This window comes from Lolium rigidum, chromosome 3 (assembly GCF_022539505.1).
Source record: "Lolium rigidum isolate FL_2022 chromosome 3, APGP_CSIRO_Lrig_0.1, whole genome shotgun sequence".
NCBI classification, from domain to species: Eukaryota; Viridiplantae; Streptophyta; class Magnoliopsida; order Poales; family Poaceae; genus Lolium; species Lolium rigidum.
Genome location: NC_061510.1, coordinates 112320036 through 112347776, shown reverse-complemented (window position 1 = coordinate 112347776; position 27741 = coordinate 112320036). Strand labels below are relative to the sequence as shown.

General features: G+C 50.1%; 1 protein-coding gene across 1 annotated transcript; it reads right to left on the bottom strand.

Moving 5' to 3' along the window:
* Window positions 1-62: 62 nt before the first annotated feature.
* Window positions 63-17425, bottom strand: LOC124695356 (rab3 GTPase-activating protein catalytic subunit-like). Its single transcript, XM_047228212.1, is given in 23 exon segments — window positions 63-815; window positions 1100-1305; window positions 1660-1837; window positions 2178-2422; window positions 2609-2648; window positions 2854-2925; window positions 3006-3098; window positions 3176-3262; window positions 3808-3902; window positions 3905-3940; window positions 4027-4155; window positions 4356-4445; window positions 4545-4654; window positions 4752-4878; window positions 5218-5434; window positions 5940-6111; window positions 6370-6467; window positions 6821-6888; window positions 6986-7100; window positions 7178-7241; window positions 7349-7392; window positions 7935-8085; window positions 17337-17425. Coding segments are annotated over 23 exon segments (2823 nt in total). The 3' UTR covers window positions 63-518.
* Window positions 17426-27741: the final 10316 nt, after the last annotated feature.

Genomic DNA, 27741 nt, shown 5'->3' with positions numbered 1-27741 from the left:
GAAACCACAATTAACTACTACTGATACATTTATCCAGCAATGACGTGACAATGGCCCTCCACTGCAAAGTTCCACACTTCCACTCAACTGTAGATTTTATAGATTTCTTTCCTTCAACTTACAAAAACGAATGGCAGAAAGCTGAGTAAACAAAACCACCTATGCAAAATGGAGCCGTGTAAATAATGACCTAAAATGGAGCTTGCATCTCCATTCTCCACAGAACATACAAATATTTACTCGGTGCTTGCAGGCACAAAAGCCAAGTCGTAAAAATGGTCTGGGCATCTGAATTCTGGTCGCTGGACTGGCCTGCCTCATGTAGATCCCACTGTTTTCGAGGATGACAAGTTGACACTAAAAAAATTGTGTGAACACTGGGTTTGTGCTTAAACGTGCAGCCGCTATTGTCCTGCCAAGGTTTGCTCTTCTGGTACACAGCCATCAGCCCAATACATCTGCAATATCAAAACACAAGACCCTAATTCCTGTGGTTGCTCTTTGTATGTACAAGCACCTCAATCCCAGGATGTCACGGATAGAGCAACCCAGAGATCATTAGATGTACCAGATATATACATCCGATGTGTCACAATCTGTTCATCTGTACATAGCGGAGTTGGGCTCGAATAGTGACCGTTGCTTAGTTTTTCCAGTACTGAGAAAACAATCTCTCTCTGTATTGGCTCGTGGCCGTTCAAAAGATTTCCCATGCTCAAAACTTTCCTCCATGACTGATTAGCTGTAGGGGGGCGAAACAGGCTTGATACAGCCTCTCTCTCGAGCATCCCCACCTTTTGCTTAGTAGTGAACTCCTAACATAGGAGATTAAGAAGGAAATCAACAATATGACCATGGAAATTTGATATAAAAACAATGGCCAGGTACTGTAAATAACTTCGTAATAAATTAGATATGACACAGGCAATCAAAGCCAGGCCCCGTCCCACTGGATTAGTTTGGACAATGTAAAAACAACAGGACAGCTCACCATTGCACAACCTACGAACTTCTATTTGGCTCTGTCGTAATTTATAACGACAATCGGAGGGAATAGACTATAGGTAGTAGAGCACCAGCAGATAAGAATAGCAGTTACCTTTTCATAACAAATACTTTCCAAGCTGGTTCCCATTTTCGGGAGATAGTAATTGAAGTAGTCAGTAAAAACCGATTGAGCCAATCTTGGAGCATCTATAAGTTTTCGGTGGATCGAAGCAGCAAAAATCAGCAACTTCTCGATGTGCTCAAAAACTTGACAAAGTCGCTTCAAGTCTCCAGCCATATCACTTGTGTCTGAATTCCCTGTCAAAATAATATCAGTATTTAAGCTGGCAAGAAGATCCAATTATCCTTGGGCCCACTGGTAACTAAAGGTTAGCTAGCTTCCAACCTAATCAGTTCAGATATTTATCTGCTAGGGAACTAATAATCCTAGACAGTTCTTTCCCCCGAATAGTGTCTTCATTTAATAATTATGTCCCATATTTATTTAAACTGGTAATTTTGTTGGCCAAATAAAAGGGCACTAGAGTTGAAAGCTCAAAAGGTTCAAGTCAGAACTCAGAATAAGGCTCTCTAAATGTCAGGGCCCACAATACAAAACAAAGACAATATGTAAGTCTACAGTTTATGCACAACTGTACAGCAAGTATGTACCTTGAAGAGATTTTAATGTTGACGCCATTGTAGCATAAAGTTGATCCGTTTTAGTCTTCATTAATTTGAAGCCACCATATGTTGTCTTGTTCAGAATGTCAGCTGATGATTTGAAAGCAGTGCAGACCATTTGCTCAAGGAGCTGCTGTGGTCTCAAAGTTTCAAGGTAATGAACCACCTGCATATCACGAATATGCAAAGCTCGGTTAGGAACTAACAAGCAAATAATCTTATGAAACTTGTAATCATGTGGAGCGCCATTCTAATTAAATTTCAAGTGATCCAAAACCACTAAATTTCAAGGTTCCGTCTGGCAACTGAAGATATGCCAATCACTTTTATGAGTTTTTTATTATTATCCTCATTGTAGACTTTTACATACAAACTACTAGTAATTGTATAGTGAACACCCACTTTCTGCCACGAAACCCCCTGCTCTAACCTATTTAGGTCGCACCGTTCGATGTGATGAAGTAATCACTTTTGGTAGGAACTTAGGATAAGAAAGAGCAACCCACCTTTTCTCCTTCTCGGATAGAATCAAGCAGAGATTTCTGTTCAGAGACAGGCAAAGCTGGCGCATCATTCCAGATTTTGCGCCACATATTCCCGTGTTCTGACATACGCTGAGAAAGCCTTCCTTTAGGTGGCCAGGCTGAATTCCCATCACCATTGCCCTCACTCACCCAGTCACCAGGAGAATGCCACCGAATAAAATCTTCAAAGACAGCATCTGGGTTTGCGGCTTTAAAAGCAGACATGTCTAAGCATGGATAAGAGCTTAATTAGTAACAGGTGAATAAATTCTACAATAATAGGAATCACACGTCTTCTAGAAACAATTATAATTGTTCGTATAGCACAGGAAAATAAAATTCTTCAAGAGAGAGAAGTAATAATTAGCTAAGTAATGCACAGTTTGAGGTAAGGGGGCATAAATAAACCTTACCAGAAGCTAATATATCCCTTTCCAGTTGACCAGATAAACCCTGCAATAGCAGAGGAATTGCATGATATATTGCACTAATTTTGAGGTAACCGATAAGTACAATACAGAGTAGCTGGCATCAGACCGGAACAAAATGAATATGTTCCTACTGGTGTACTGCATTTACGTAAGCTTACAGTATCTATGCAAGAAATGGACCAAAAAAAGGACAATAAAGGCATGGTAATGTGAGTTCAAGAACTTACAGCAGCACTGCCAAAAGCCTCAGCTGCATGGAGCCTTTCTTCATGCATATCTTCTGTCATCAAAGGTGCATCCTAAGAAACTAATGGAAAAAATAAGGGGGTGTATGCACATCTTGTTGTTAAGTCTGAATAAAAACGATGCTAAGCAGAACCTGAGTATACGGAATATGCATTTCCTGAAATGTATTAATGAGCATCAGTGAAGGGACAATGCCTGCAGATCCTTTACGAATTTTGTTAGGTGCCTGTTCTTCAGTAGAAATGTTAGTATCAAATCTTTTCTCAATTTTAAATATATAACAAGGGCATGAATGCATATTACCATGCTATTTGAAGTCCCTTCTTTATGTGCATGATTAGTATCCTTCTCATGATTCAACGATTTCTTCCTCTCAATGCATATCGAAAGCTTACAGGGAGCAAAAACAAAAGGAAAAATTATGTAAGTATGTTGATCTAACGGAAACTGATTGTCTACAAAAGGGAGGACCAAGTTTAGCTTGGAGCAATGTTACAGACTCACAGAACACAAGCGAAAAAACCCAGTACATTGAATGAATAGATTTGTGCAATTGAGCATTTTGGAGAAACGAACAAACATTGCTCGATAGTTTAATGTCAGTCTGTCAGAAGTGAAAGAGGTGACTAAAAGGATTCTTTTTAGATGACTAAAAGGATGTTGCATTATTAGTTCACAACTTCACATTCACAAACGGTGGTTTGCAAAGAGTGTCAAAAAAAAAGATGGTACTGGCTAGTGTCTTATCTTGCTAGCCCTAACCAACAAAATGAATAATCCATGTATATGACATAAACTCAACTAACGATTTTACACGATATCAGTGTACACTGGACAGCATATACAGCAACATTTGCTCACACTCACAGACACAGACTGCTAATTCGTGGAAATGATTCATTGAGTAAGGACTTCAAGGAAATTAGCACAAGTACCATTTGTAGTTTTTGGTGGATCAGACAAGCAGAGAGGTCAATACTAGAAGAGCTTTTCATCCTCGGTAGTTGCTCTGATTCCTCCCAGCACCAACAATTTCGCGCACAAAATCAATCCATAAGACTGCTATTGCTGACATAACAAACAAGACCATCATTAATATAGCTCATGAAATTAAAATAATGATCTTATGAAAAAACTAAGCACAGGACACAAACCGCGTATATTGCAGTTGCCAAACCACAATGCGTGCAAACAGAACTGAGCAAAGAGAGAATCCGAAGGTGCTCCTTTCAAAGCACGGCCAAATTTACTTTCTGCTTCTACATAATTTGACTTTCCAACCTCTGAAATACATAAAAATGTAACAGGCATGACATGAAAATTTTACCATGGTATTATGTCTATGAGTTTGAGCTTATAGATCTGGTCATGTGCATAGATTCCTTAACTGCTAGACATACCCAAGATATTTTCTTAATTACGCTTAGTTATATATTGGTTTATCAAGGAAATCCGTAGATCAGAAAGGAGCATGGATAAATACCATCATTGAAAATATCTTTCATTACACGATCGACGACAGATGGTGGAGGCACAGCAACAGAAGATTTCAAATTGTCTGGACCTGAATTATCTGCTCTCTAACATGATAAATTAAAAATCAGAAACAAAAATCTACAAAAGATAGTTGTCGCTGCTTCAAAAGAACTCTGACTTGCATGAAGTTCTTAACCTGCAACATAATCTTCCAAAAACTGTGCCTCTCCTGACGATTCAAGTGCATTTACTAGAAGATGTAGCTGGGATGCAAACCCAACAAACTTCCCAATAGAATCGTCGACCCTAAAAAAGAAAGGGAATACATCATGAGTTGGAACAATGAATGTAATATGGACAACTATGATACTTATATCAAGATGATTTTACAAAAGAATCTTACATATATGGAGACACAACTGGATGTAGAAGCCAACTATCAGCATCAAACGACGAAGCGTTTTCCACCTCAGCCATTTCAAGGCTCTCTTCAAACATCTTCTCTCCCCAAATGGCTGTCAACTCAAAACCTAAGACAACATGCGTTAATTATACATATCTTCTAGTAAGCCAAAATATGAGGTAAACCAAAACCATTTATAGGATAATATACACATATCAGTCAGCTACTAGCAGGAAATATGAAAATTCTGGACAAGGTATACTATTATATTTCAAGTCTTTGTGACAAATTCAACTTTTTCATATTTCTTGGTCCATATTGGGTTGTTTATAATGGTTGATGTGATCATTATAAATACAATCCGTGTGCAGTTCCCATTATCTATTCTTGAGACTAGTTATTATTAGCAACATTACTGGTAAAAGATTTTACCTCCGGAACGGAGGTAGTATAAGGCTGCAGTTACCTTTAACAGGATCCTCGGCAGAGTACCACTCTGCCCAAGGGCAATCATCATCCCATTGTTTTCTGGGTTGGCTTGCAATGCCATTTTCTGGTATCGACTCAGTAGCTTCAGAATCCAAAGTCTCCTCATGATCATAATCATGTTCAGGAGTTCTGTAGGTAAGCTTCATTGAGAAGTTTACCTTTACCTTTGCTGGAAAATCTGTTGAGGATAGGACCTACAAACAGAACAAATACAGTTTACACGTGCAACATGCAATCCAGGACAACTTTGTGATGTTGAAGAGCCATAGACAAACATAGTTGCTGAGCAATGGCAACTGTTGTGTTTTAAAGTCCAAAGGTAGAGTTGATAGTGGTTAGCTGGTGCTTTTTTTGTTTTTTCCATTCATATCTCAACAGTTGTATGTTGCAGCAGCATTGTTTTAGAAAGGTTGTATACTTCTGATGTATGGGGTAAAGCAAGCTTTCCAGAACTCATAAGCTTTAGTACATTATTATATGATCATCTATGTTCAAAGTTGCAACAGAAACTCAATATGAAATCCAAATGACAATGTTGTGATAAACCTCAACAACAACGGGAAGCATGTGATGGAACTTGTTTCTAAGCAACTAACTAGTGATGATAAACTTAGTTAATGAACAGACAAAAAAATTGACAACAATCCAGTAAAGTCTCATGAAAGATAAAAAGCAATGTAAGTTGCAGGATACACTCACAAACTTTGACAGAAATAGCTCATGTAAACCCTCCAGATGCATGAGTCGTATTGGGACCTGGCTACCAATTCGATCAGCTTCAAACCTTCGAGTAAAGACTGTTCCCATGTTTTGGATTCCTATATATGCTTTTCGTGAAGGGTCATGCACTGGTACAAATGCTGGCCAATTGCTAAAATTGAAACTCATGTCAGTAAAATAATATGGCTGCGGCTATTCTAGTAAGTAAGCAATGGCCCGTAAAGATGCCAACAAGCTCTCATGCATTGTGGAGCCCAGTAAAAAAGATGAAGCAGTCTCTTTGGAACACAGTGGATAAACCATCGCTGCTAATATTCATGTGCTAACCTCATATACTACTATCTCTGCTGACCATCCAATCGAATAAACTATTCACTGAAATTTTCATAAGTAGTCAAAAGTCACTAACCTGCCACAATTGGACAGAGCAATTGCTACAGAACTCAAAAGCTTAGTTGATTCAGGATCATCAAGAACGACACCGCTGGCACTCAAGGGAGCAATTATCTGAGAGCATATAAGAAGCATAATGAGTTTATTGAGCACATATGTAAACAAGCCTATGCGCATTATCTGCCCTTCACAATGTTTGATAGCTTGTTGCAGCAATTTGAAGATGTAAGTGGCTACTTATGATGTACTAGATTTAATGGTTTCCAGATTTCATGGGCAATTTGATGCAACTTATTTTTTCAGAAAAAGGGATCATGTCCGAACAAGGAAACACGCGAAGTTATTTGATATAATACATAAAAGTACAGTGCAAAGAGAAATCGACTAATACACCAAACAAAAATGCATGATATATCTGATCAGTATGCTCGTATCTATATGTATGCAGCAATAGAGTCAAACCGCACCAGAAACTCATCCACTCCAAAAGATAGTTGTGTGCTATGTGTATCATCATCCCAGTATGAATATTTCCCTACAGAAAGGTATTTATAACTGAGTAAAAAATAATCGAAAAATAGATGATAACATCATAACTTGTTGAAGAAAGTAAACACGTAATCTTGTCTCACCTTTTGCAGACTTCATAAAATGATACTCCATAGAGTAGACTCTTTTCCCATGCTTCAGTTCGCGCTTAACCATGCACAAGTTTTCGAAGGAAGGCACACTCTCCGCACCTTTTTGCTACAAGAATGTATGTAGTTGACAAATCAAATATATATCACACGAAACATCAAATAAGGTCCAGGAAAGTGCAATACCATCAAGTTCTTTGGGCCGTCTGCTAGCCATTGACGACAAATAGCCTCTATCTCGGATATAAACCTAGATGGGCAAGAAAATATCAAGTGCTGTCATGCTGAATTGGCCCTTTGAGGATAACTTTAAATGGGTTAACTAATAATCACAAAGTTGGGCAGGAACCGCAGTACCTCTCCCATGATGAAGCGATGGTGAAATCATCAAACCGCTCGAGCTGCATAGATGCAGAGAATATTATAATCAACAGATGATTAACCACTCAAACATATTCAACAGAAACAGAATGGTAAATCCTAAGATCTACACGCAGAAGGACAAAAGTAACAGCATCACATCTGAAAGGACCTACCAATCTAAATGGATGAGGCCAAGAGTAGTAAACAAAGCACAGAGGATCCCTGCAAACTTCCTAAGTAACAATCTGCAGAAGGAAACGTCCAAATGCGTACTCCTGCAGAAGTACGCACTCTCATAGGTGACAAATCTACTAGAGCAACAAATCCTTCTCAGTCCGACAGGCCAATACATTCAATCACCCGACTCTGTACAGCCTTCTAGCAACCGCATCACGGTACAGTATCCAATTATCTGACTACTGAGTCTACCGCATCACATTACCGTGACCTCACGCAAGCACGGCACCACAACACGTCTGGCACACAAAATTGAACCCCCAACACCAACTGCAAGCTAGGGCACGGGGGCAGCGGATAAGTGCGCACGTTGGAGCGATCAGAAGCGTGCGGGCGGGCGTACCTCCTCCTCCTCGTCTTCCTCGTCGTCCTCTCCGATCCGGCGGTGCTTGGTGTGGTTGGAGGAGGTGGAGGCCATGGCGGCGCCCTCGGGTGGCGAGGTGGAGAGGGAGGTGGGCGGCGGGGCGGGGTCGCGGGGGAGTCTCTCTCCCTGCCTGCTTCGTCGTTAGATCGGTGGGGGGAAGACGAAGTGGAGGTGGAGGAGGGAGGGAGGGTGATGTGCCCATGTCTGTCGCGTCGGCCGAAGAGTTGGCGAACTTGGTGGTGCTGGCTGGCACCCCGACACTGGTCGCAGTCGCACGAAACCTCTGGGCCTCTTGCGCTGCGTTATGGGTATTGGGCCTCCGTTGGGGCAATATGAGCCTTGCGTGTGTGTGAATGTCAAGTGCAGTCCATCCGGGCCTCCGCTCCAAATTCCCATCTGCTTGTCTGCAAAAGCCCAGATTGGATGGTCTTTCGCATTGTGATTTTGGTGAAATTAAATTTACTTTTTGTGGTTGTTTTATTACTTAAAAAAATTTAAACATTACACTCAACCTCTGCGTAACTAGAATGCACACTGCCATTCAAGAATTCAGTATCAAGCACAAAGAAGATAAAAATGAAAGGGGAAAAGCCAACTAGTCTGAAGCTCCATTAGCTTTGATCCTACGACTATGCAGCCACCCATGCTGAGAAACAAACTCCTTAGCCGTATTCTTCAACCGTGTAGACACCTCCGTAAAGAGGTCGCGGTTCTCCAAGCTTCGAAGTGACGACCATGAACGGAACAAAGTTATACACCGGTAAATAACCAGCGTGATTTTGGTGAAATCAAATTTACTTTCTGTGATAAAAAAAAAAATTAGTACATTGCTTATTGTGTCCACCTGTTGTAAAGTTATATGGACTCTTTAAGTGTGTGAAAATTCACCCATCCATCGGTTTGCTATACTACCCCTACCAAGTTTAAGACAAATTCTTTTACTCTCATTGCATGCAATCTATACTTTCAAGTATCCTATGAAACCTCCTTTCTTAGTTGATCGACAGTAATTGTTAGTATCGGTAATATTTAGCTTTTTCATGTAAATATTCCTAAACACCACTTATGTGGGTATTACCCTTTAGGTACCCGACATTAGTCTACCTTCCTTGGTTCAACTAGGGGCCCTTGAAGATTGTCCAAGATCCAGGTGGATCCATACGTCGGTTTCAACGAAGGAGACATACCAGAAGACATATTCTTGACGAACAAGGCAAGAAGACATCGTTAAATGAAAGACTAAAATAGTTTTTATTGTAACCTAGTCGAGTTCGGATAGGACTCTGGGGTCCTAGCCTGCTATATAAAGGACATGAGAGGCCTGCCGAAGAACACAACAATAATACGTAGAACCACCGCAACTTAGAGCACAAATCCTAAAATACATGCCTCTCGGCGAGTCAACCATAGAAGCCTATCGGCTACCCCATTGTAACCTGATATATTCGATAATCAAGATTAGATAAGACGGAAGTAAGTGTTTTACCTCATCGAGGGCCCCGAATCTGAGTAAATCTCTCTCCATTTGTTCGGTATCCAATATCTCGTGCTAGCCTGCAAGATTCCGTCAACCCTAAACCCCTCATGGTGGGTATTTCCGAGAAACACCCTCGTCAACCACAATCACAGTTTTGCATGACTTGTATATCGAGGCATCGGATTCAATCGGCGCCGACGTCGTGCTCATGCATCGATGCTGCAGCTGGGTCGCAGATCTTCGGTAACCACCGCGTCGCATGCATGTGGCCCTCGGTTGCGGGACTGTGCAGACGACACCGATTGATAATTCAATGGGATCGGTTCGTCATATGCCTGCCTCTGTTGATATGGGGTGGTGATGACCCACAAGTATAGGGGATCGCAACAGTCTTCGCGGGAAGTAAAACCCAATTTATTGATTCGACACAAGGGGAGACAAAGAATACTTGAAAGCCTTAACGATGAAGTTGTCAATTCAGCTGCACACGGAAACAGGACTTGCTCGCAAGAGTTTATCGATAGTAACGAGTTTTATAGCGATAGCTGATAGTGAAATAACAGCAGCGAGTAATAAAGACAACGGTAGTGATTATAGTAAACAGCGGGATTAAAATATTGTAGGCACGGGGATGGATGACGGGCATTGCATGGATGAGAGAAACTCATGTAACAATCAAAGCGAGGGCATTTGCGAGATAATAATAAAACGGTGTCCAAGTACTAATCAATCAATAGGCATGTGTTCCGTATATAGTCGTACGTGCTCGCAATGAGAAACTTGCACAACATCTTTTGTCCTACCAGCCGGTGGCGGCCGGGCCTCTAGGGAATCTCTTGGATATTAAGGTACTCCTTTTAATAGAGTACCGGAGCAAAGCATTAACACTTCGTGAACACATGTGATCCTCACATCACCGCCTTCCCCTCCGGTTGTCCCGATTTCTGTCACTTCGGGGCCTCGGGTTCCGGACAGCGACATGTGTATACAACTTGCAGGTAAGATCATAAAATAATGCATATTATGATGAAACAATAACATGTTCAGATCTGAGATCATGACACTCGGGCCCTAGTGACAAGCATTAAGCATAACAAGTTGCAACAATATCATCAAAGTACCAATTACGAACACTAGGCACTATGCCCTAACAATCTTATGCTATTACATGACCAATCTCATCCAATCCCTACCATCCCCTTCAGCCTAAAGCGGGGGAATTACTCACACATGGATGGGGGAAGCATTGCTGGTCGATGGAGAGACGTCGGTGGTGATGATGGCGATGATCTCCTCCAATTCTCCGTCCCGGCGGAGTGCCAGAACGGAGTTTCTGGTCCCCGAGACGGAGTATCGCGATGTGGCGGCGTTCTGGAGGGTTTCTGGCGACTTCGACTTCTTGGCTCGCGTTTTTAGATCGAACCCTTTAAGTAGTCCAGAGGAGGGAATCGGAGGCCAGCCGAGGGGGCCACACGCTAGGGCGGCGCCCCCCCTGGGACGCGCCGGCCTAGTGTGTGGGGCCCTCGGGCCTCCACCTGGCTTGCCCTTCTGGCTCTGTGAGTCTTCTGGTAAAATAGGCCCTTTGGTATAAATTCCGAGGATTTTCCCGAAAGTTGAATTTACGCACAAAAACGAGACACCAGAGCAATTCTGCTGAAAACAGCGTTAGTCCGTGTTAGTTGTATCCAAAATACACAAATTAGAGGCAAAACAATAGCAAAAGTGTTCGGGAAATTAGATACGTTTTGGACGTATCAACTCCCCCAAGCTTAGCTTATTGCTTGTCCTCAAGCAATTCAGTTAACAACTGAGTGCGATAAAAGAACTTTCACGAACACATTTGCTCATATGATGTAAATATTCTCATGATATGGCTAACACTTAGGGAGTTCATAATAAGATACATGCAAATAAGATCATCTAATAGCTATGTCAATCATGGAAAGGTACCAACAATTAATAATAAGCATCATGAATCATGTCTATAAGCAGGATTGCAATGTTCATAAAAGGATATGATAAAGTGGTATCTCGCTTGCCCGAATTTGAACAGCAAAACATAAATGCCCAGGCACCTCTGAGGTTCATAGAAAGACTAGAAGTAGAGATTGTCAAAGGTAAAAGCATCAAAGTTATACCACAGTCGATCATATTTTGAGACAAGCATATTATACTAAGAATGACAGTTGTGCTCTCAAGAAAGTGCTCAAAGAAAGTATGGTGACACAACATAAAAGTAAAAGATTGACCCTTCGCAGAGGGAAGCAGGGATTAACATGTGCTAGAGCTTTTCATTTAAAACAGGAGTAAAATTATTTTGAGAGGTGTTTGTTGTTGTCAACGAATGGTAATGGGTACACCAACTACCTTGCCAACCAGACTTTCAAGAGCGGCTCCCATGAAGGACGTTATTTCTACCAGCAAGGTAGATCATCCCTCTTCTCTTTTGTTTACACACGTACTTTAGTTTTTATTATGAGTGACACTCCCCCCAACCTTTGCTTACACAAGCCATGGCTAAGCTGAATCCTCGGGTGCCTTCCATCAATCTCATACCATGGAGGAGTGTCTATTTGCAAAATTAAGTTGCTTACACGATGAATCAGAGCAAAACATGTGAAGAGAATTATTAATGAAGTTATTAATTGGGGTTGGGCACCCCGTTGCCAGCTCTTATTATGAAAGTCCGTCAAAAGTAAATGACAAGGTTGAAAGATAAACACCACATACTTCCTCATGAGCTATAAAACATTACACAAATTGAGAAGCATTTTGAAGGTTTAAAGGTAGCGCATGAGAATTTACTTGGAATGGTTTGAAATGCCATGCATAGGTATTTATGGTGGACACTTTGGAACAACTTGGTTTTCAGGGGTTTGGAAGCACGAGCAGCGTTCCCGCTCGGTACAAGTGAAGGCTAGCAATAGGCGGGAAGCGACAAATCAAGAGAGCGATCCATTGTCATAATCATGCTTGCGGCAAAATAAATTGACGGAGGCATAAAAGTGATACAAGAACTCTGAAGCAATGTAAATCATCGAGGCTTAATTGACTTTTGTTCAGTCATATGCATGCGTGAGCATGTGCCAAGTCGATTTGAATGAATTATTCAGAGGAGGATACCACAATGTCATACATATTTATGAATAAAACAATGCAAGCAAACATCCATGACATGCTACTCATATTAATAAATTGGAGCTAAACATGAGAGATCATGAACTACTAGACTTTCTTAAATGACATATAGCTCACATGAACCAACTAAGCATGCTCACATGGATGAGTATATGTACAAAAATGAAAACAAATAGAGTTCATACCAGCCTCTCACCACAATCGAATTGTCGTAGATCGTCATTATTGCCTTTCACTTGTGTAGCTTGGATAATATGAAATGAAAACTACGCTCCAGCCACCGGAGACCATTGAAATCATAATGAACTTTACAAACCAAAGAAGAACGGCAAATATTTTTGGTGTTTTCAAATTGGAAACAAGAACAAAAAGAAACAAGCAAACAAAGCAAAAAAAAATTGGATTTTCTTATAGCAAACCAACGATAGCAAATAAAGCAAAATAAATGCAAGAAACCAAAATAAATAAATGGTGAAGAGAAACAACAGAAATATTTTTGTTCTTTTTGTGTTTTAGGAAAGAAACAAAGCAAAAAAAAGAAAATGAAAACTAGAAGAGTCACATAAACACAAATCAGCAGGAATTCGTCAAACTTGACAGCAGTTCAGTAATCGATTTTTAATAAATTCTTCCGCTGCTCAAATCGAAAAAGTGTTCAACTAATGAAAGTTAGATAACAACCTGGGGAACATGCACAAAAATTGGCTTCGCAAAATAACGTTCTGGCTATTTTTGAGAATTTTTTTAGTAACAGTCCAGAATCTGTTTTCAGGCAGCACCTCCCCAAATATCATCTCCCTCTCATTAGAAAACCACTTAAAGAAACTAAACAAGTATATACAAGTATCCAGCAACCATAATATGCAAAGAATGAGTGATGCTGGTATACCTCCCCCCAAGCTTAGGCTTTTGGCCTAAGTGGAGTTCAATCCCATGGTGCCCATGATTTAGCACCTCCGTAGTACGACGAAGATGGATCATATTCCGGGTATGAGCTGGAAGAAGCACCCGGATACGTGACGGTGTAGTCGTAGGAGGGCTCGGCGTCCTCGGAGTCATGCTGCTGGTGAAAGCCTTGTATCTTCATTTTCTCATCCACCTCCTCCTTAGAGCGCGACCATGGTTTCCTGTCAATACTGAACAAATCTGGTTGTGGCAAAGGGATCTCATCCCCGTCAGCAAACAACATTCTATAGACCATATTATCTGGACTAGAGTCAGCTGTAACAAAATGATGGCTCTTCATAGCAGCAATATCAAGTCTTATAGGAGTTAATTGCACATCAGAAGGATCAAGAGGAAGTTGTAGATGTGCTAAAATGCGTGATGCAATAATTCCTCCAAAAATAGGCCCCTTGTTAGACAAGCGGCGAGCAATAAGAGCACCAAGATGATAAGGTGTCTCTCCAGTGAGTGCAGCAATTAAGAAAGCAAGATGATAGCTAGAAATATTGCTAGTGTTCTCCCTACCAAGAATGTTAGTAGCAAGGTAATAAGCAAAATACTTAATGGCGGGGAGTTGGATGTTTCTTATCTTGCCACGCTAAATGGTGCGGCAGTCATCATTGGTGATCTCTCGATAGAGCTCAAGCAAGGCCCTGGGATTATCCTCAATCCTCTTCGCTGTACCTACAGGGGCAATTTCCAATGCAACACAAAAATCTTTCAATTTCATAGTAACAGGATTACCATAGATCTTGAATGCAACTGTCGGGTGATAGTGCTTGTTGTCGAACTTGAAGCTCTCAACGAAGATTTTAGTGAGCATGAGGTATTGCTCCCTTTCATCTCCCATATAGGCGGTTAAGCCCGCCTTATCAACGAGGGTCAAGAAATCATCCAGCAACCCTGCATTACTCAAAAAGTCATAACATGGGAAAGATGAAGCGTTAGGGACTCTGTTGTCTTCTTCGGGCTCGAAGCTTGGCGCGATGACATCCTCATTGTAGGATCGCCTGAATCGAGTGGCGGTCCTAGAGGGCCTTCCCGTGCTTGTCGTCTCTCTCTCAAACACTTCTCCAAAGTTAAAATTATCCATCTTCCTTTTCTGAAATTTTTCAACAAACATTATAAAATTTTATTTGGTGACATATAATTGAGGGAAACTACTATAGGAACTTGCTAGAGTGCTAATCATGCATCAAAACTAGTTTCTACAACTTAGAACAAGCATGCAAGCTCACTAAACATGTTATCTACAGCAGCAAAATATTCAAGATATACTCAACCAAATAAAATTCTACTTGGATAATCGGAGGAGTCACATACCGGAGAGCAAATGTGCCAAATTACAGACAGAAATCTGGGCTGAGCAAAGAGATCGAGAAATCTTGAGCTCTTGAGCAGAAACACGAGTAGAGAAATCTGGTGCGAGTTTTTTCGGGAGAGAGAAGAGAGTGGGAGGAAGAGATAAAGTAGTGGGGCAAGGGGGAGCCCACACGCCAGGGTGGCGCGCCCCCCTTCCAGGCCGCGCCGGCCTGTGGGGAGCCACCCTGGTGTGCCCCACTGGTCATCCCCAGGTGCTCCCAGGTGCGTCTTCGAAAAACAGGACCAACAGTATAATTTTTGTGAATTTTTGAAAACTTTGAAAAATGCACATTTCTGGGTGTTAAATTTATTATTACTGGGCAGAAAAAGATTTTGAAATCTCTATACAACTAAAGAACTTTGCAAAACAAAAGTGCTACAGCAAGTAGAACAAGTGGAGGAAGAAAGAGATGTTGTTTACCTCCTCTATGCATATAAAAGATATTTGTTAACAAGGTTGATCAAGTCTTGCCACCAAATAAATTTTACATAGCATAAGAAGAAATAAACCTCAAATCAATCATGTTACCTTGAATTGTATTGATATGGATCCAATCATAAGATTTTGATATCCTTCTTTAGGCTCATATATAGGACAATCAATAGTTCCCACTTTGATAGTTCTCACATTAGAAATGGTATTAACTCCACATACTTTATCAATCCTCTTGGGGAAATAAACGGTATGTTCCTTGTCATCGACATTGAAAGTAACCTTTCTTTTATTGCAATCAATAACAGCCCCTACGGTGTTAAGAAAAGGTCTCCCAAGAATAATAGACATATTATCATCTTCAGGCATTTCCAACACAACAAAATCAGTTAATATCAAGCAGTTATTAGTAACTTGAACAGGAACATCCTCACATATACCAACAGGAGTAGCAGTGGATTTATCAACCATTTGCAAAGATATATCAGTCGGTATCAACTTATCTAAATAAAGTCTCTTATAAAGAGAAAAAGGCATAACACTAAAACCTGCTCCCAAATCACATAGAGCAGTTGTAACATAATTATTCTTAATAGAACAAGGAATATGTCGGGGGGAAGACCCCGGGTAGGGCAATGGACGCGGAGCGGCCGGCTGGCCACTGGCCGGCTCGCGGCAAAGGCCGGCTGAGGAGCAGCCGGCTGAGGAGCAGCCGGCTGGCGCCGTGGCCGGCTGGTCCGGAAGCCGGCTGGCTCTAGGTCCTAGTCGGCCTGGCTACGGCCGCCAATGCTGTAGCTGGGCCGGCTTCTACAAGCCATATCCGGCCGGGGGTGCGTACCTCGGACCGACTCGAGGCCGGCGAGTCTTGCACTAGAAGGATCCGGGTTGGTGATACGGGTTCCCAAAGTCCACGGCGACATCTTCCGTAAGCGCGGGGCCATCGTGGAGCAATAGTGCCACGCGCCGGACGAGCCATCATGGCACACGCCGATCCGTGCGGCTACGGTGGGCTGATGGCGACGGGGACACCTCCTCTCCATACCGCTGACCTCGGCAGCCGGATGGGACAGGCCATGAGGCCTCAACGGCTCCTGACGTCATTGCCTCGGGAAGGAGCGGAAGCCGGAGCCGGCCAAGCCGGCCCGTAGACTATAGGGTCTTATATGTAAAGTGACGGCGCCTATATAAGCCGCACTACCCCCTCTCGTGCAGGGGATCGATCATTCTCACCTCACCACTTCCCTTAGCGCTGCCCTGAGAGAGAGACTTTGTCTTCCTTAGCCTCCCAGGAACAGCCGGACACGGCTCAAGGAGCAACCTTGTATTGTGTGATCATCATATACATCTCTAGCGAGGAGTAGAGGTGTTACCTCCATCGGAGGGCCTCGAACACAGGTACGTCGCCGTGTCGCTCGTCCCCGTACCCGCATCCGGATACCGCCGTGAGATCACCTAGGAACCACCTTCGTTAGCCACCCTATGGCATATGCCGTGACGATACCACGACATTTGGCGCCCACCGTGGGGCCTTCAGCATCCTCGGCTGGTGTCTTCATCCGGACGGGCCTCACCATCACCACCGGCGAGCGAGTCGCTTCAGGCTTGATCTGGAGATTCGGCTCCCTCGACTGCGTCAGCGACAACGCTGGCTGCTTCGTCGACCGGCCCTTCCTAGCCGGCGGCAGCGTCATCTCCTTCGGCGGCCACGACGTCTACGTCGCCACCGTCGCACTGCCGCGCTACCCGCGGCAGGTGCTGCGCTGCGCAAGCCCTCCTCCGCGAGCCGGCAGCAGCGCTCCCGCCAGCCCCGCCGTCGTGCAAGTCATGATGGCTGGCGAGGAGCTCCCCACCAAGAACCCGCGCACCCGCGGCCCCAACCTGGAGCGCAACATCGACCCCAACGCCTCCGGCTCGGGCCCAAAGGCGCCTCCACCTCCATCCCGGCTGGACGAAGTCCGGACGAAGCTGAGCTCTCCGCTCACCGCAGGCGGCGACACCGCCACCGTCGAGGCGGACCTGGAGGCACATCGCCAGCTCCTCCTCCAGCAGGCCGACGAGCTGGCTGCGGCCAAGCGCCAGCTGGCCATCACCCAGCGCGAGTACGAGCACGCCCATGGCTTCACGCCAGGCGGCAACAACCCCAGCCGAGCCGGCATGATCCGCAAGCGCGGAGGCGGCCTAGGCGTCGAGATCGAGCGCGACGGCGCTGAAGCGCCGGCTCCTTCCATGGAGCTGCCCGTCTACAACACCCCCGACAAGAACATCCTCGCAGCCCAAGCCGCTGCGAAGGAGCTAGCCCTCCTCGAAGGAGAAGAGCTGCGCCGCCAGACCCAGCGCGTAGCTGACCTGTGCCGGGCTGCAGCTGAGCAGACCAAGGACCACAGGTATGGTGCTCCGAAAGCCCCTCACGTCCGCGCTGCTGCAGGCACCAGCAAGGACCCTCACAGAGACACGGCCGAGTCCGCCTCGCCCGCACCAAGCCGGCACAGAGACTCCCGCGCCATCGGCGCAGGTTCAAGCCGGACAAGCCGGCTGGACAGCGGCCGCAGCGGCCGCAGCCGGCCACCACCAAACCGGAACGAGGAGCATGACTCCGAGCCGGCGGCGCCAAGGCGCCAGCACAGGCCGGCTCCCGAGCGAACCGGCACCCGGCAGCCGGCACGCTCCCGCCTGGGCCCCCGCATCGAGCCCGCCGACGCCAGAGACCGCCTCGATCGGCTGGTCGAGTCCCGCATCACGGAAGAGGAGGCGCCGGCTTGCCCCAAATGCTTCGGGCCCCGCATCGCCAACGAGCCCATGCTTGACGGCTTCCAGCTCCCCCACGACACGCCCAAGTACGACGGCACCGCCAAGCCGGAGGACTGGCTGCAGGACTACTCCACCGCAGTCGGCATCTCCAGAGGCAACAAGCGCTGGGCGGTGCGCTACTCCCCCGATGCTTCGGTCGGCTCCGCCCGCACTGGCTCAACAACTTGCCAGCCGGCAGGCATCAACGGCTGGCTTGATTTCGAGGAGGCCTTCATCAGCAACTTCACCGGCACCTATCGCCGGCCGGGTCGCCCCCAGCAGCTCGAGATGTGCAAGCAGGGCCCGGACGAGACGGATCGCGCATACCTGACGCGCTGGTGCGAGATGCGCAACTCCTGCGAGGGCGTGCACGAGATCCAGGCCATCAGCTTCTTCATGGGCGGCTGCCGGCCCAACACCATGCTGTGGCACAAGCTGCGCCGCAGCGAGCCCAAGTCCATGGCCGCCCTCATGGCCATCGCCGACAAGTACGCGCCCGGCCGAAGAAGCCGGCAAGGCGACGGCCGAACCGGCGCCGGCTCCCTCCGGGCGGGACCACCACAAGTCGGGCTGAGCACAAGCCGGCGGACGGCGCCTCTCATGGCAGCCGGCGGGACAACTACCGCGGCAAGCGTCACAGCGACCAGCCGGACCGCCGGTACGGCTCCGCCCATGTGGCCGCCGTGGCAGACAACGCGGCAGGCGGCAGCCGCCGCCAGAAGCAAGACCGGCAATGGAAGCCGAAGTACACCTTTGAGCAGATGCTCGACTCGCCGTGCAAGTACCACAGCGGCAAGAACCCCTCCAACCACACCACCCGCGACTGCCACTTCATGAAGCGGCTGACAAGCGGTGAACCCCTCCCGCCTCCACCCCCGCCACCTCCAGCCGGCGGGCCGGGTGGCGCAGCCGGCGCAGAGAACGCCAACCTCGAGCACCACGAGGCTAACCAAGTGCACCATGGCCGATATCTGGCCGAAGATGCTACCTACATCATCTTCACCTCCGAGCCCGAGGACAAGACGAGCCAGCGCGCCGTTCCCTCGAGGTCAACGCGGTCATACCACCGGTCCCCCAGTACCTAAACTGGTCAGAGCAGGCCATCACTTTTGATCGCCGCGACACACCGGCTGTCCTGCCGAAGCCGGGCAGCTACGCCATGGTCCTCGACCCCACCATCGGCACGACCCGGCGCAGCGTGCGTTTCTCGCGCGTCCTCATCGACGGCGGCAGCAGCATCAACATCCTCTATCGCGACACCGCCCGCAAGCTAGGCATCCAAGAAGCCGAGCTGCGTCCCACCCCCACCGTCTTCCATGGCATCGTGTCGGGCCACTGCTGCCAGCCGATTGGCCGGATCACGCTGGAGGTGATGTTCGGGAAGCCGGATCACTTCCGCACCGAGAAGATCGAGTTCGAGGTGGTGGACCTCGTCAGTCCCTACCACGCGCTCCTAGGCAGGCCGGCCATGACCAAGTTCATGGCGGTGCCCCACTATGGGTACCTGAAGATGAAGCTGCCTGGCCCTAAAGGGGTCATCACCGTAGCCGGCGACTATCGCCGCTCCATGGACTGCGCCACGCAGAGCTCCAAGATGGCCCAGATGCTGGTCATCGCCACCGAGAAGCAGCTCATCCACGACGCCATCGCCCTCGCCAAGGCCGCGCAGACAGACATACCGGCTGCAGGCAACCCGGCTGGGACGACTCACTTCCAGCCGGCCGACAACACCAAGAAGATCCTGCTGGACCCGGCGCAGCCGGACAAGTTCGTCACCATCAGTGCCGGCTTGAGCAGGAAATAGGAAAGCGAGCTCACCAGCTTCCTCCGTGAGAATCGGGACATCTTCGCATGGACTCCAAGAGACATGCCGGGTGTGCCGAGGGAGTTTGATGAGCACCACCTCCACGTCCGGCCTGAAGCCAAGCCGGTGAAGCAGCCTCTCAGGCGCTTCGCCGAAGAAAGAAGGAAGGCCATCGGTGAAGAAATCGCCCGGCTGCTGGCAGCCGGCTTCATCATGGAAGTGCTGCACCCGGACTGGTTGGCGAACCCGGTCCTGGTTTTGAAGAAGAACGGCTCCTGGCGCATGTGTATCGACTACACCAGCCTGAACAAGGCGTGCCCGAAGGACCCCTTCCCCTGCCGCGCATAGATCAAGTCATAGACTCGACTGCCGGCTGTGGACTGTTGTCTTTTCTAGATGCCTATTCGGGCTACCACCAGATTCCTTTGAATCCGGATGATCAAATAAAGACTTCGTTCATTACCCCGTATGGGGCTTATTGCTACACGACTATGCCGTTCGGCTTGAAAAATGCAGGCGCCACCTACCAAAGGTGCATGCAAAAATGCTTGCAGGATCAAATCGGTAGAAACGTTCACGCATATGTGGATGATGTCGTTGTAAAGACCAAGGAGACGACTACCCTCCTTGATGACCTGAGAGAAACCTTCACCAATCTGCGAAGATTCCGGATGAAGCTCAACCCGACCAAGTGCACATTCGGTGTGCCGTCTGGCCAGCTCCTTGGCTACCTCGTCTCGCAGCGAGGGATCGAAGCCAACCCGGAGAAGATCAGTGCCCTGGAGAAGATGGAACTGCCGCAGTGCCTCAAGGACGTCCAGAAGTTTGCTGGCTGCCTGGCTTCCTTAAGCCGCTTCGTCAGCCGGCTGGGGGAGAAGGCACTGCCCCTGTACCAATTGATGAAGAAGGCGGACAAGTTCGTCTGGTCACCGCAGGCGGATGAAGCTTTCCGTGACTTGAAGCGCGTGCTCTCAACCGCGCCAATCCTCGCAACGCCGGCTTCAATGGAGCCGATGCTGTTGTACATCGCAGCCACCAATCGAGTGGTTAGCGTTGTCCTGGTGGTGGAGCGCAAAGAAGCCGACAGGGAGCAGCTGGTCCAGCGCCCAGTCTACTACCTCAGCGAAGTGCTGTCCCAGTCGAAGCAAAACTACCCCCACTACCAAAAGGTCACCTACGGCGTGTACATGGCGGCCAAGAAGCTCAAGCACTACTTCCAAGAGCACCCCATCAAGGTGGTTGCCACAGCGCCCTTGGCGGAAATCATTGGCAGCAAGGACGCTAATGGCCGGGTTGCCAAATGGGCTCTGGAGCTAGCCGCCCACACCATCCTCTACGAGCCGCGCACAGCCATCAAGTCGCAGATCCTCGCGGACTTCTTCGTCGACTGGGCCGAGATGCAATACTTGCCGCCGGTGCCGGATTTCACACATTGGAAGATGCACTTCGACGGCTCGAAGATGCGCAACGGCTTGGGAGCCGGCATCGTCCTCACCTCTCCCAAGGGAGACCGGCTGGACTACGTCCTGCAGATCCACTTCGCCGCATCCAACAATGTGGCGGAGTATGAAGCGCTCATTCATGGGCTGAAGCTGGCCAAGGAGATTGGCGTGCGTCGCATACTCTGCTTCGGCGACTCCGACTTGGTTATACAGCAAGCATCTGGCGACTGGGACGCGAAGGACGCCAACATGGCCTCATACCGCTTCCACGTCCAGCAGCTATCCGGCTTCTTCGACGGCTACGAATTTCACCATGTACCACGGGCAAACAACGAGGCGGCTGACGCCTTGTCCAAGATTGGCTCAACCCGGCAAGCCATTCCACCGGGTGTCGCCTTGGCGGTTCTCAAGAAGCCGTCCATCACACCGTCACCGGACTCGGATTCAATATTCGTGCCGGCTGACCCGGGGGCTGCTCAGCCGAACCTGGGTGCTTCATCGCCCAAGTCGGGGGCTAACAAGCCAAACCCGCCGGCTATCATGCCGAACCCGGGGACTTCTCAGTCCAACCCGGGGGCTTCATCGCCAAACTCGGGGGCTAGCAAGCCGAACCCGCCGGCTAGCAAGCCGAACCCGGCGACCATGCGATCGAATCCGGAAGCTCCCACGCAGGAGGCCTTGTTGGTTAGCGTATTCGAGATAAGATGCGTACCTTCATGGGCACAAGAATTCCTCTCCTACCTCACCGACGGTGTGCTGCCCGATGATAGAGTCCGGGCCGGGCGGATTGAGAGAAGGGCCAAGGCCTATACAATCATCAACCACCAGCTGTACAAACGCAGCGTAAGTGGGGTGTTCCGGCGGTGCGTCGAGCCGGCTGAAGGGATTGAACTCCTACGGGAAAGCCATCAGGGAGAGTGCGGACATCACGCCTCATCCGGAGCCATAGTGGCCAAAGCCTTCCGGCACGGTTTTACTGGCCGACTGCGCTCAGAGACGCAGAAGAGCTGGTGAAGAAGTGCAACGGCTGTCAGCGCTTCGCTAAGAAGAGACACCAGCCGGCTTCCGCCTTGAAAACCATCCCCATCACATGGCCGTTTGCCGTATGGGGCTTGGACATGGTGGGCCCGTTCAGAACGGCGCGAGGCGGCATGACACATCTCTTGGTGATGATTGACAAATTCACCAAGTGGATCGAAGCCAAGCCAATCAAGAAGCTGGACGGCTCCACAGCCGTTACATTCCTCAAGGAAATCATCGTGAGATTCGGATACCCCCACAGCATCATCACCGACAACGGTAGCAACTTCTCCCAAGGCATCTTCTCTCGCTATTGCGGGGAAATGGGGATCCGGATGGCCCTAGCCTCTGTGGCGCACCCGGAGTCTAACGGACAAGTGGAGAAGGCTAACGGCTTGGTCCTAGCCGGCATCCGGCCCCGGCTGGTGGAGCCGCTCGAGCGAGCAGCCGGCTGGCTGGATTGAAGAGCTGCCCAATGTGCTGTGGAGCCTGCGCACAACGACAAACCGCTCAGTCGGCTTCACACCATTCTTCCTCGTATACGGGGCCGAAGCCGTCCTGCCGACTGATATCGAGCACGACGCGCCAAGGATCAAGCTCTACACAGAAGCCGAAGCCAAAGAAGCTCGCGAAGATGGAGTCGACCTGGTCGAAGAGGCCCGGCTGCTGGCTGCATCGAGATCCACTATCTACCAGCAGAGCCTCCGATGCTATCACAGCCGGAAGGTCCAGCCCTTAGCATTCCGAGAAGGAGACCTAGTGCTCCGGCTGGTCCAACGGACAGCCGGACAACATAAGCTGTCATCCCCATGGGAGGGTCCCTTCATCGTGAGCAAGGCAGTAGGCAATGATTCCTACTATCTCATAGATGCCCAAGAGGCTAGAGAAAACAAGCCGGACAAGGCTGACGAGGAGACTAAACGTCCCTGGAATGTCAACTTGCTCCACCCATTTTACACTTTAGAGCAGGAATGTATGTATCCCTTGTATCCCTTTTGTAAGCTATGAAAAAGCATGCGCCAAGAGCGCCGTTTCCAACAAGTTTTTCGCGTATTCTGCCTTGTTTCGCCAGTTGGCTTACACCCTCTCACGTGGCCGGCTAAGTAACGTGATCCGGTTTTTCGACAGCCGGCTTCCGACCAGCTACAGACCGCAACCCGGCTATCCGGCTGGCGGGAGTAAGGCCTAGGGAGCCGGCACGCGAAAGACGACTAAGGGAAAGAGTGAAAGCGAATTGACTTGTAACTTTTCATAAAAGTGTCGAATTGCCGAACTCGGCTCGTTCGACTGAAATACTGTCGGCCTCACCCAGCGGCCCGCTCTTGATCCGGCGACGGATCGCAAGTCGGACGTACGATCGGCAAGAGCAAAGCCAAAGAGTGGGGCGGATGGGAAAAAGCGAACAAGTCGAAAGAAAGCAAGCCGGCACACACATGATTAACAAACACATTAAAGTGTGACATAATAAAAGGATGATAATATTCATACACGTGCACCCGGCATCCCGGGGATTTAACGAATTGTCTTGGCAAAATAAACACCTAAGAACAGGTAAACTAAGCACCGGCTGGAGGAGGACCAGCCGGAGGAGCGTCAGCAGAGCCAGCTGCCGGGTCGTCTTCAGGCGCGTCTTCCGCCTCCTCATCGTCCATCTCGTACTCGTTCTCAGACGGCGGGTTCGGGTCCGCGATGAAGAGGCCCTTGTCGACGAAGTCGGCGATGGCGCAGGCACGGAGGAGCCGGGCGGTCTTGATCTCTTCCGGGAGCTTGTCCTCCACGCCGGCCCGCCGGTACTCGAGCTGCCCAAGGTCCACCTCGTTGTACCAGGAGAGGACGAAGGACAGCGCCATGTCGGCTCCGGCGCGTGTGGCAGACTCCCTCCAGTCGAGGAAGCGATCCGGCGCCCGCTCCAGCCAGGAGATGAGGTTGGAGAGATCTTGTGGCAGCGTCTCCGCCGGCCACAGCGTCTGGATCAGCTCCTCAGCCGCCTTCCGGAGCTCCCAGCCGAGCTTGGTGATGGGCTCAACGCGGGCGGCCATGGAGGCCATGTAATCCTCCATGGTGAAGTACTCCGCGCTGCCCTCGCCAGTCGCCCACCTCCTGGCCTCGCGCGCGACACCAACAGCCGCCAACGCCGCATCCTGCGCCTCCGGGAAGGCCGCTGCAAAGAAGAAACGTCAGAAGTTGTCGAAGCCGAAATAAGTTGAAAAATGCGAATTTTCGAAGTCCTAAAGTAGGTCTGGCGGCAGCCGGCAAGAACCGACTGCCCCCAGCCCGAAGATGGAGATTCCGAAGCTCTAAAGTAAGACTGGCGGCAGCCGGCCCGAGCCGACTGCCCCCAGCCCGAAGATGGAGATTTCGAAGGACAAAAGAAAAAGACTGGCGGCAGCCGGCAAGAACCGACTGCCCCCAGCCCAAAGATGGAGATTCCGAAGCTCTAAAGTAAGACTGGCGGCAGCCGGCCCGAGCCGACTGCCCCCAGCCCGAAGATGGAGATTTCGAAGGACAAAAGAAAAAGACTGGCGGCAGCTGGCAAGAACCGACTGCCCCCAGCCCGAAGATGGAGATAGCGGAAAAATCAGAGTTTCTGCCGCCGGCTGCCAACCTAAGCCGGCAGCCGACAGCCGAAAGCCGGCAAAGGGAGAGAAAGAAAGAAAAAGAACGTGCACTCACCCGACAAGCCGCGGTCAAGCTTGCCAATCTCCTCCACCCAGCGCTTGGCGGTGGCCGACAGCTCCGCTGACTTGGCGGTCACCTCCTCCTGAAGCGAAAGCTGCTGCTTCTCGACCTCAGTCAGCCGCTTGCTCAGGTCCTCCACCTTCTCCTTCTCGGCCGTTCTGAGGAGGGCAAGCTCTTTGAGGTGGTTCTCCTCAAGCCGGCGCAGCCGCACCAGCTCCCCCTCAGCCACCTTGAGCTTGGCGGAAGCAGGCCGGCCCGCCTCCTCGCTCTCGGCGCACTGAGCGCGGGCAGCCCGAAGATCCGCCTCTAGCCGCGGGACCTTGGCGGCTTCAGCTGTAAGACAGCCAAAAAAAAGCGTCAGCTAAACAAAATCAGAGAGAAGATATCAAGTCGAAAAAAGAAAAACCTTACCCTTGACGGCCTCCAGCTCGCGAGCCAAGTCGGCCCGGTCAAGTTTGGCCTTGTGGTAGCGGGTGACGACGCGGTTGTACAATTGGGTGCGCCGCTCCGAAACCGCCTAAGGAAAAAGGAGTCAGACAACCAGACGAAACCCGGACCGGCTCCGAGCAGTCGGCCCATGCCTCGGAGGGCTACCAGGATAATAACCAAATTGAAAAACAGATGAAGTACTCACCTTGCTGGCTTCCTCCACCTTGGTGACGTTGGCCGCGGCCTCAGCAGCCCTGGCCTTGAGGTTGGCCTGCAAGCCGGAGAAGAACATCTCCACCGACGCCTGGCCGGGGTTCCCCTCCCGGCTGGTCACCTCGTAGGAGTCCGCGCGGAGCCACGCCTGCTCCATAGTGCCAGCCGAGCCAAGGCTGGAGTCGGAGGCGGACGGCACGTGCAGAAGCCGGGCGCCCTTGGCCACATGCAGCCCCCCCAGCGGCGCCGACGCGCCCTCCGTCCTCACCAACGCGCGCGAGTCGGCGTCCTCCATGCGCGCCGGCTCGTCCCTTGCCGGCTCCCTCCTGGCCGGCTCCTCCCTTGTCGGCTCCGGAGGCGGAGGCGCTCCGGGCGAAGCAGTCGGCCCGGTCGGAGCAGCCATCTCCGGCGCTTGAGGTTCCCCCTCCGGGCTCTCCGGCAGCACCACCACGCTCGGCCCGGCTCCGGCCCCGGTCGCAGGCGGCGCAGCCCCGCTGGCTCCAGCTCGGGTCGAAGGCGGCATGCCCATGCCGGCCCCAGCGGCTGGGTCCAGAAGACGAGCGCGGCGCGGGAACATGTCGTCCAGCATCGGCTGGCGAGTCGGCTCGGCCCGCGTCCCGCGGCCAGGTGCTGTAGCCAGTGGCACAGCGAAGGAAGGCGCCCCCGCGGGAGGCGGAGTACCCGCAGGTGGCGGCGGCGTAGGCGCACGCGACGGAGGCTGTGGCGTCGGCTCCCTCCTTTGTCGCGGAAGCGGCGACACGACACGGGGAGCTTGCCGGGAGCCGCCGCCCTGGGTGAACTTGATAGGGGCCCTAGCCGATCAAATAAGAAAAAGATAAATACAAAGAGAAAGGAAAGAAAAGGAATCAAACAAGATAAAAAGAGAGCTCACCCGGCCTGCTCCGGAACCTTCTTCGGCTGCGCCCGACGCAGCTTCTTCGCCTTCGCCTCCAGGGCGACGGTGGAGCGGGGGTCGACGGCCCGCTTCTTCCCCTTGGGCGCCGAAGTCGCCGTGGTGCTAGGCGGCCTCGCGCGCAGGGGCACTGCGGTGATCGGCCCCGTGGTGGACGTCGCCGGCTCGTCGTCCTCCTGCTGCTCTGGCGAAGGAGGCGGATTGTGCTCCCCTTGGCCGCCTTGGTCAGGCGCCTGCAGCAAGTCGTCGTCGCCGGCTTGGTCGCCGGCTTGGTCAGCCGGATCGACGTGATCCGGCGTCCACCTCCTTGTCGCCAGGTCGCCGTCCTCGGCGTTCTGGCGGTCGAAGAGCTAGAAACACAGAAGATACAAGTAAAACAGCAAGCCGGAAGTCGGCAGAGAAAGAAGTCGGCCACGCAGCCGCCAGCTGGAAGTCGACAAAACAACAAGCTTACCAGATCAGGCGGCAAGTCCCGGTTGCGGGGCGCCAGCCCGTAGTTCCAGTCCTCCAGCATGGCGGCCTTGGTGATGTTGTTCACCCGGCGGGCCACCTGGGCCTTGGTGAGCGGCGCCTTGGACGTCCGGGTCGGATCGAACCGGCCGGACATGTGCCCGATCTTGTGGGTGCGCATCTGAAGCGGCAGCACCCGGCGCTCGGCGATGGTGCAGAGGAGGTCCTCCGCAGTCAGCCCGTTCGCAACGGCGGCCCCCAGGAAGTCCCAGAGCTGGCTCACCTCCGCGTCCGGGTCCGTCGTGCGGGCGTTGTAGCCCCAGTTGATCCGGCCGACTGGAGGAGCCGGATTGTACTCCGGCAGGTTGATCCGGTCGAAGAGCGGGTTCTCGTTGCGCACGTAGAAGAATGACATATGCCAATTCTTCACCGAGTCAACCGTTGGAATTTTGGGGAAGGGCGTACCCGGCCGGGGGTAGATCGAGGCGGCGCCGCAGGTCCGTAGGTGGCCGTCGGTGGTCTGCGCCTTGATGAAGAACAGCCGGCTCCAGAAATCTATATCCGGCCACAAGCCGGCGTACGCCTCCATGAAGGCCACGTAGCAGCTGAGGAGGACGCAGGCGTTGGCCGGCAGATGGTGCGGCTGCAAGCCGAAATATTCGAGGAAGTGCCGGAAGAAGTTGGACGCCGGCAG